The sequence below is a fragment of the Nicotiana tomentosiformis genome, chromosome 5 (genome assembly GCF_000390325.3).
Source record: "Nicotiana tomentosiformis chromosome 5, ASM39032v3, whole genome shotgun sequence".
Lineage (NCBI taxonomy): Eukaryota > Viridiplantae > Streptophyta > Magnoliopsida > Solanales > Solanaceae > Nicotiana > Nicotiana tomentosiformis.
Genome location: NC_090816.1, coordinates 71,120,485 through 71,129,919, shown reverse-complemented (window position 1 = coordinate 71,129,919; position 9,435 = coordinate 71,120,485). Strand labels below are relative to the sequence as shown.

Sequence of the window (9,435 nt, the reverse complement as noted above, 5' to 3'; positions counted from 1 at the left end):
TTGCAATTCAATTCCAATTCCGTGCTTTCGATTGCATTTCCCTTTCCTTTTGTCTTACACTTGGGGACAAACAACACAGGGTGGCTCCCTTTGTCTCCTTATTTTATATTCTTTTATTTTCCTTCCTTTTTTTTCGCGTCTTATTCAGTTCTGCTCCAAATCTCTTTATTTTCACACCGCTTTATTCATACACAGTTAAAATATAATATTAAACATAAAATAATATAATTAACACTCAAAAGATGATTAAAATTACTAGAATGTGAGACGACAATAATTAAATATATATATTTTTTGGCCGAACATCAGTAGTGTGTATGCAGACTTTACCCCTACCTTGTGAAGGATAGACCATCGGCTCAAGGACAAAATACAAAACTCAATTCATAATAAACTTTTAGTAAAAGCTGACAAAAATATTTTGGTTCCTATATGATGTTAGATCATTTGATTTGGGAGAAGATCCTTTTTAAGAAATTATGGGAAGTATAAACTAAATAAAACAGTTGGATGCTTCCAAAGCTAAAACACCAGTAGCCATTTAAACCAGAATGTCCATGCTTGAACTGCATACAAGGTTCGACAGGGTCTTATGTTCGACACTTGAGACTAAGTTCAGAAGGTTTTAATGAGACTAGAGGAAAGGAAAAACATGGAATTGTCAAGGCCCTATTACCTGGAGGTGTATAACCAAGAGTTCCCCCAACACCTGTAGAACTTTTTGAATTTGTTGGTAAGTTCTGAATAGCTGCTGGAACAAATCTGGCCAAACCGAAATCACCAACATGTCCAGTCATGTTCTCATCAACGAGAACATTGCTTGGCTTCATAATTATTGGTGGTTGGCAATCGTTATGAAGATAATCAAGAGCACGGGCGATATCAATGGAAATGTTTACTCTTTGAAGAAATCCGAGCTTCTTGTGCTCTTGTGACGCAGAATTCTTCCGAGGAATTAATGCAACCAGCCCTGCAGATTCCCCTCATCCATATATTCATAAATTATAACTTTGAACTCATTACCTTCATAATCAATACCTGAGCTTGCACTTAGCACCTTTACAAGATTGTAATGTCTGGTGTTATTTAGAACCTCACATTCAGCTAATAAACTCCTGGAACTCCACGATGCTTAAGATCCAGTACCTTAACAGAAAACGTTGTTCCATCTTGTTCAGAATTCCTTTATATACAGCTCCAAAGGCACCCACGCCAAGCAAATTTGATTCAGAGAATCCATCAGTAGCCCTCTGCTAAGATACTCTTAAGATAGAGTTTTCAGGTAAATGTGTAGGAGGTGCTTTTCTCAATCCACTTATCCATCTTAAAGCAAAGAAGAGAAACTATACATGTCAACGTATAGGTAAAATATGAAAGGACACGTGGAATCTAAGATGGAATGGCTGAGAACCGAACGCAGTCACTGCGCTTGTCACCGGAACGGATAATGTTCATAAAAGTGTATTAAATGCTCTGCGCTCGGTAGCATTTACTAAGGAATATTCTACAGCATTAAGAGCGACGGTCCGTTACAAAGAATCTGGCATTTACGCTCAATGTTACATCTTCATCAATGACCCTCATAATTAACACTAAAGGAGGGCACGGTCCTAGGATCTTCTTCCCTAGACATTGCTATAAATAGTGAGCTGAGTTATCATTGCAAGGGACAGGAAATTTCTGGCAAGAACATATATTATATTCTATACAAAGCTTTATACAATTTCACTCTCTTGCTTTTTGATCCCATCATTGCTGTATTCGGAAACCGTGTTCACAAAATCACTATCTTTGCTATTTCATCTACATTCCAAGGCTAAGTACTACGTATTTCTTAGATTATTATAATATTTCAAAATCAAATTAGTTCACTTATCTAGAAACCATGTATAAATTTAACTGTACCGTTTTACGGATAAACAGTTTGGCACCCACCGTGGGGCCTAAATAACCGTGCAATTAAATTGATCCTTGCCTTTTTTACTAACGTGTTTTGATTGTTTTTGTCTTAGAAAAAATTACAAAAAATGGCCGATAACACAGTTAACGATGCACGCAACCCTGAAATTCGACAGGATCAGCCTCATTTTGAGGATTCGATCAGTGATACCCGCAATGAGGGGAATAACGCCACACCGGTGCATGACAGGTGATACCCTCGACAGGTTCGGAGACAACTCCCGATGATGCTGACGAGGAGCAAGTAGCGGATGCTGTGAGGATCATGCAAGAGCAACTTGCAACCATCCTAGGCCATCTCACGCGGCAGGATCAGGTTACGACGGAACTGAAGCAGGCGCTATCGGGTGCTTCAAATAATGCAAACAGACGCGATCCAATTCCTCCCGTTGTTCCCGCAGACCAAATAGCGCAGAGAGTCGACAACAACACTCCCAAGGGTGAAGTCAGCTCCGATGGGGCTGGGGGGAGCAGATCAGGTCTTAACAACGAGAACGATTCATTCAAAGATGAGATTTTACGGTTCATGAGGGAAGAAGACGCCAGCATGGATCAAATCCCGGGCGCACCACTAGTATTAAAAGGCTCGAACTTGAAGAAGTATGTTCAATTACCGTACAAGCCAAGTGCGGCATCAGTACTAATCCCGAAGCGTTTCAAAATTCCTGAAGTTCTAAAGTATGATGGAACTTCAGACCCACAGGAACATATTGCCACCTACACAATGGCTTTGAAAGGAAATGATCTAGCTCCTCACAAAATTGAATATGTGTTGCTAAAGAAATTCGGCGAAACCCTCACGAGGGGAGCCCTAACGTGGTATTCGTTACTGCCCGAGCATTCCATAGATTCCTTTAAGATACTTGCGGATTCTTTCATTAAAGCTCATGTCGAGGCCAGAAAGGTACAAGCCCGGAAGACCGACATATTCAGAATCGCACAAGGAGAATCAGAATTATTACGAGAGTTTGTTACACGATTCCAGAAAGAAAGAATGTTGCTCCCGGCCATCTCGGATGAATGGGCAGCTGAAACATTCACCAAAGGATTGAATCTGAGAGGCTCAGATACTTCCCGGAAGCTAAAGGAGAGCCTGCTTGAGTTTCAAGAAACAACCTTAGCAGATGTTCACAATCGGTACGAGTCAAAGATAAGGATCGAAGATGACCAGGTCGGTTCTACATCATCGGCCAAAGGACGGGAGAAGAATAGAGAAAAACCAATGGATGACTACAACGCGGATAGGCGGATATGAGCAGCAAACAAGTTCACCGTTGACGGAGAGACTGATCGTTGTGGGAGCAATAGATCACATAAAGATAAACAAACGTCGAGGTCTCGAGATCTTTCTTACCCCAGGTTATTAGAATATAACTTCAATGTTAGTGTAGTGGAACTGGTGTCAGCTATGAGGAACATTAAAGAAGCATGATTCTCGAGACCTATGAGGTCTGATTCTAGCTAGAGGGATCCTAATTTATGGTGTGAATACCACGGGACGAACAGTCACCTGACAGGGGACTGCCGACATCTTCGGGAGGAAGTGTCAATGCTATTGAAGAATGGTCATCTCCGAGAATTCTTGAGTGATCGAGCTAAGAGCAATAATGGTCGCAACAGAGACAACACGGAATCCTTGAAATCAAGAGAAAAAACCCCACGCCAAACGATCATCATGATCTTTGGGGGGAACGAGATTAACAGGGACACCTTTTCGGCAGCAAAGAATACTAAAGTATCTATAACTCACAGCAAAAGACTCTGGGAGGACGATATCACTTTCACAGAGGAAGAAACAGACGAATTGCTGTTACCACACAACGACGTGGTAATCTCTTTAAATATGTTAGATTTTAAAATTAAGCATGTTCTAGTGGATCCAGGAAGTTCGGCTAATATCATACAATGGAGAGTATTGGAACAAGCTAAACTCACCGGAAGCATTATTCCGGCGACAAAACTTCTCGCTGGATTCAACCTTGCGAAACCTGGGGAGAGATCTTGCTGCTCACGAATGCTGAAGGAGTAATGAAAACAACTTTCTTTGAAGTAGTGGATGGTGATATGGGATACAACATCATCTTAGGAAGGCCATGGTTACACGAGATAAAAGTTGTATCTTTGACATATCACCAATTGCTGAAGTTTTTGACGCTCGAAGGAATCAAGCAGCTAAGAGGTGACCGACCGGAAGCGAGGGAGATGAATGTAATCTCAGTTTCTAGTAGCAAAGGGAAGGAGCGCACGGCATAGCAATTACAGGAACCGGCGCTTACTCCCGAGTTAGAAGAGTTTATTCCTGGGGCAGAATCATTAGAACAATATTAGGTGCCGAGATATTTCCAAGTTCCGAACGAAACGAACGTAACGAAATCCACGGCAGAGAAACTAGAGCAAGTGTCATTGTTTGAAGAATTCTTAGAAAGAAAATTTCACTTGGGGACAGGACTGCATCCCGAGCTCAGGTCTGGTTTTATTGAATTCCTTAAAATTAACGTTGATTGTTTTGCATGGTAGAACGAGGATATGATAGGTATCCCAATGTAAATAGACATGCACAAGCTGAGTTTGGATCCCAACGTACCACCGGTATGGCAGAAGAAGCGCCCTATTACCAAGGCCAAGAATAAATTCGTCAAAGAAGAGGTAACCCGCTTGCATAAAATTGGTTCGGTCAGAGAGGTAAGATATCCAGACTGGCTAGCCAATGTAGTAGTAGTTCCTAAGAAGAACAATAAATTTTGTATGTGTGTAGACTATAAAGATCTTAATAAGGCGTGCTCGAAAGATTCATTTCCACTGCCAAATATCGATCAAATGATTAATGCCACAGCCGGGCACGAACTGATGAGTTTCTTTGTTGCTTATTCCGGGTACAACCAAATTAATATGAACCCGAAAGATCAGGAAAAAACTTCATTTATAACAAATTTTGATACATATTGTTACAATGTAATGCCTTTCGGGTTGAAAAATGTCAGAGCCACTTATCAACGACTTGTAAATAAGATGTTTGAAAAGCAAATAGGAAAAACCATGCAAGTTTATATAGACAATATGCTCGTTAAGTCTTTGAATGTAGGTGACCACCTTAAGCATTTGCAAGAAACATCGATATCTTGAGGAAGCATAACATGAAACTTAACCCCGAGAAGTGCGCGTTCGGGGTCATCTTCGGTAAGTTCCTAGGGTTTCTGGTCTCACAAAGGGGAATTGAAGTAAACCCCGACAAAATCAAGGCCATAGACAATATCCCGGATCAATTATCAAACATGAAGGAAGTCCAAAGACTCACAGGAAGGTTAGCAGCTTTGAGCAGGTTCATTTCTCGGTCATCGAAAAAATGTGATCGCTTCTTTACATTGCTCCAAAAGAAGAACTATTTCGAATGGACGACGGAGTGCCAGCAGGTTTTGAGGGACCTAAAAAAGTACTTATCAAGTACTCCATTGCTGTCGAAATCAAAAGAAGGCAAAACATTGCTAGTCTACTTCGCGGTTTCAGAAGTTGCGGTAAGTGCGGTTTTAGTCCGGGAGGACGAAGGTACGTAGTTTCCTATTTATTACGTTAGCAAAATTTTAACGGGAGAAAAAATCGCTACCCACATTTGAAAAAACTGGCCTTAGGTCTCGTAGTTGCAGCTCGAAAGCTGAGGCCCTATTTCCAATGACACCCAATAGCTGTGGTGACTACTTTCCCTTTGCGGAACATCCTTCATAAACCCGAACTCTCGGGCAGATTGGCCAAATGGGCTGTCAAAATGAGTGAATTCGACATAGAATATAAATCGAGGACTGCAATTAAGTCACAAGTCTTGGCTGATTTCGTGGCCGATTTTAGTCAGGACTTCTACCTCTGGCAACTAAAGAGGCAGTAATGGTGTCAAAATCGGCATGGATTGGACCTTATTTACGGGCGAAGCCTCGAACATAAAAGGGTCCGCGCTTAGAATAGTTTGAATCACGCCTTCGGGGAAAACCCTAAGGCAAGCCATCCGCACGATCCCTTTAACTAACAATGAAGCAAAGTATGAACATTTGTTTGTAGGGCTCGAATTGCCCCGGGGACTTAATTTCAAGGTTATAAAAATCAAATACGACTCGCAGCTGGTGGTAAATCAGGTTTACGGGATCTTTGATACCAAAGAAGAATATATGTAGCAATACGTGATAAAGGTCCAGGCACTTTTGGCACGATTCCGTGAGTGGTCAATCACTCATATCCCGAGAGAGGATAACCCAGAAGCGGATGCATTAGCAAACTTAGGTTCATTGACGGAAATAAAGGAATCAGAGTCCGGAATGGTGGTACAACTGATGAGTTCAGTCCTTGATATGGATGGTTACTATGAAGTGAATTCGTCTAGTCTAGTCTGGGACTGGAGAAACGAAATAATCAACTACCTTGGGCAAGGAAAGTTTCCCGACAATCCCAAAGCATCACGAGCGTTACGCACCAAAGTTGCACGTTATAGCTTCAGGAAAGGCTAATTGTATAGAAATCTTTCCAAGGCCCGCTGGCCCGGTGTTTAGGAGCGTCAGAAGTTGACTATGTCATGAGAGAAATCCACGAAGGGATATGCGGCAATCATTCAGGCGCAGAGTCTTTGGTGCTAAAATTGGTACGAGCAGGATATTACTGGCCTCGCATGGAACAAGACGCCAAAGATTTCGTACGAAAATGTGATAAGTGCCAACACTACGCATCACTAGTACATCAACCGGCAGAACCCTTACATTCGGTTCTGTCCCCATGTCCATTCATGAAATAGGGGATGGACATCGTCGGACCGCTGCCATCGGCTCCCGGAAAGGTAAGGTTTTTTTAAATTTTGACTAATTATTTTTCTAAATGGGTGAAAGCAGGAAATTATCAGAAAATTAGAGAATGTAAAGTGGTCGATTTCATGTGGGAAAAGATTTGCAGGTTCAGAATACCAAAAGAGATAGCATGCGATAATGGGCCACAGTTTATCGGTGCAAAAGTTACAAAGTTCTTCGAAGACCTGAAAATAAAGAGAATCACATCCTCAACTTATCATCCGAGCGCAAATGGTCAAGCAGAGTCAACAAACAAAGTGATCATTCAAAACCTCAAGAAAAGGTTGGAAGCAGCAAAAGGAAAATGGCCCGAAGAGTTGCCCGGAGTCCTATGGGCCTACCGAACAACGGCCAAATCAAGTATAGGAGAAACTCCTTTTTCCTTCATGTACGGTGATGAAGCCCTAATCCCGGTTGAAGTGGGGGAACCCACTTTGAGATATTCTCAGACAAACAAAGTATCAAATGATGAAGCAATGCTAATCAACTTGGAACTACTCGAGGGACGCAAGGACTTGGCGCATGTAAGAATGGCAGCTCAAAAGCATAGGATTGAATGATATTACAATCGGAAAGCCAACTTCCATTTTTTCAAAGTAGGAGACTTGGTTCTAAGAAAAGTAATACAAAATACCTGGGAGCTCAACACGGGAAAGCTAGGTCCAATGTGGGAAGGCCCTTACCGGATTTCAGCTATCACTGGGAAAGGTTCATACGAGTTGGAGAACCAGAATGGAGACAAGTTGTCCAACAACTGGAACGTGGCACACCTCAAAAGATATTATTGCTGATGAACAACACTCAAACAGAAAGTATGTGCTGCACTCTTTTTCCCTTCGTTCAGTATTTATCCCAACTGAATTTTTCTGGCAAGGTTTTTATGAGGCAGTGACAAAAAGCATACTACGAAGGCAGCAGCAATAAGACCTTTGATAGCAAGGCAAACGAACAAGCTTCCACTTGGGGACGATTAGGTAATCTTTGGTTCGATAGCAAATTTCCACCGGGAGGTTAAGTTTGCTACCGAATAGAGGTTACCCGACCGTTTAGGGGCACAAACTGCCAGAGGAATGTTAGGTATTCTTTCGCTCGATAGCATGGATTCCTAAGGGGAAATAAGATATGTTACTGAGTGAAGGTTTACCTAGCAATTCATTGGTGGGACCTTCTAAGATACATGACTTCCAGTGTTCTAATTCGCATTTTTCGCATTCAAACACTGAGGGAATGATATGAGGATAAAACAATAATGAATGCCATGTCAACCGGGAACGAAAATACGGAAACAAAATGCATCATCGGGACCGGGGACTGCGCAGCCAGCCCTGTAGAAACAAGTTGCACAAGATAGCCACAAGTAATGGCAATTTCTTTTCTGCATAGCAAGATGCTTATGTAATTTCTAAAAATTGAAGGAATAAAATGAAATCCTTTTGCTTTTATCTTGTTTCTTGTCTGAGCGATGAGCTGATTTTGTCATTTGAAAGTTAAACAAGTACTTCAAATGTTAGTGTCGTAATGAACAGGAGACATCCTCTTCAAGAGCACCGTAAATATAAGAGGGCCCTCTCTTATAAAAACCCTCATGTTAAAGGGTTGGTTTCAGAAGAATCAATGCCCGGAATCCAAAATGCCATCGGGGAAAAATACACCCGAAGTCGCATATGAAAAGGACGCAAAAAGCAAACTTGCACAAATATTCATAGAAACCCTCATGTAAAAGGGAAACTTGCGCAAATATTCATAAAGAGCCTCATGTAAAAGGGAAACTTGCGTAAATATTCATAAAACCCTCACGTAAAAGGGATAATACTCGGAACCAAAATGCTTCAAAGAAAAGGCATCCGAGACTACACATAGTAAAGCGTGAATTGAACAACATGCGCAGAATACTTGAGCAAATGCAAAAGTTAAAGGCTTGCATGGATATTCAAACGAAAGTAAGACTCAAACGGCACTTGAACAAAAAGAAGAAAATATATCCTTATTTACAAGAACGGGCCAAAACGTTACAAGTGCAAAATGGGAAAAGAAACAGCTAAACTGTAACGCCTCCGGAACCAGGAGGAAGAGAAGTATCCGCATTGTCGGGAAGAGTAGGTGGTTCCACCGATGGCTCAATGCTTTCCCCAGTTTGGTCTCCGGCCTCATTGCCTTCTGATCCTTCTTCAGTTTTTGAAAACTCAGAACCGAATCAGAAGAACCTGGAGCATCAGACTGCACCGGGAGTCCATTATTTACAACCAACTCAAGCTCTTGGGCCTTAGAAATTTCGGCATCAATATCAATGATACCAACTTTGGCCTCTTCCAAGGTTTTCCTCTTCATGCTATACATGGAATAAGTTTTTTCAACAATGAGGGAAGCCGCTTGGCGCTTAAGTTCTTCTTTTAGTTGAATAGCCTCGGCGGAAAGGTTTTCACAGGCGGATCTAGCAGATCTAAGGCTGACGTCAAGCTCGCAGACAGTTGAACTAAAGAGCCTATTATGCTCGATAGTTTTCATGTACTTCTCTTCTAGATGGGCATATTTTGCCTCCAAAGCAGCAAGCTCTTCACTTTTGGAGTTCAAGGCTGCCTCCAGGTTAATCACTCTTTCAGCGGAGGCAGCCTCACGGTCGGTTGCAGCAAAAATGATGTTTTGGACTTCTGCCCAT

At 41.8% G+C, this 9,435-nt stretch overlaps 2 protein-coding genes across 2 annotated transcripts; one reads left to right on the top strand and one right to left on the bottom strand.

Moving 5' to 3' along the window:
* Positions 1-493: 493 nt before the first annotated feature.
* LOC104106890 (probable LRR receptor-like serine/threonine-protein kinase At3g47570) lies at positions 494-1,584 on the bottom strand. Its single transcript, XM_009615546.2, has 5 exons — positions 1,552-1,584; positions 1,147-1,250; positions 1,024-1,076; positions 677-970; positions 494-522 (listed from the first exon to the last, which is right to left on the bottom strand). Exons 1-5 carry the CDS (start codon positions 1,582-1,584, stop codon positions 494-496), a joined length of 513 nt encoding a protein of 170 aa, XP_009613841.2.
* Positions 1,585-3,508: 1,924 nt separating this feature from the next.
* LOC138892552 (uncharacterized) lies at positions 3,509-3,988 on the top strand. Its single transcript, XM_070176285.1, has one exon. The coding sequence runs from the start codon at positions 3,509-3,511 to the stop codon at positions 3,986-3,988; it is 480 nt and encodes a 159-aa protein (XP_070032386.1).
* The last annotated feature ends 5,447 nt before the right edge of the window (positions 3,989-9,435 follow it).

What these genes read in the sequence shown, in the direction of transcription:
- LOC138892552 (XM_070176285.1), top strand. Translation starts at nt 3,509, where the DNA reads ATGCTATTGAAGAATGGTCATCTCCGAGAATTCTTGAGTGATCGAGCT.
- LOC104106890 (XM_009615546.2), bottom strand. Translation starts at nt 1,584, where the DNA reads ATGAGGGTCATTGATGAAGATGTAACATTGAGC. An exon ending in ATGAAGATGTAACATTGAGC is followed by an intron (nt 1,251 to 1,551) that starts GTAAATGCCAGA and finishes GTATCTTAGCAG; the next exon opens with AGGGCTACTGATGGATTCTC. An exon ending in GAACAACGTTTTCTGTTAAG is followed by an intron (nt 1,077 to 1,146) that starts GTACTGGATCTT and finishes AAATAACACCAG; the next exon opens with ACATTACAATCTTGTAAAGG.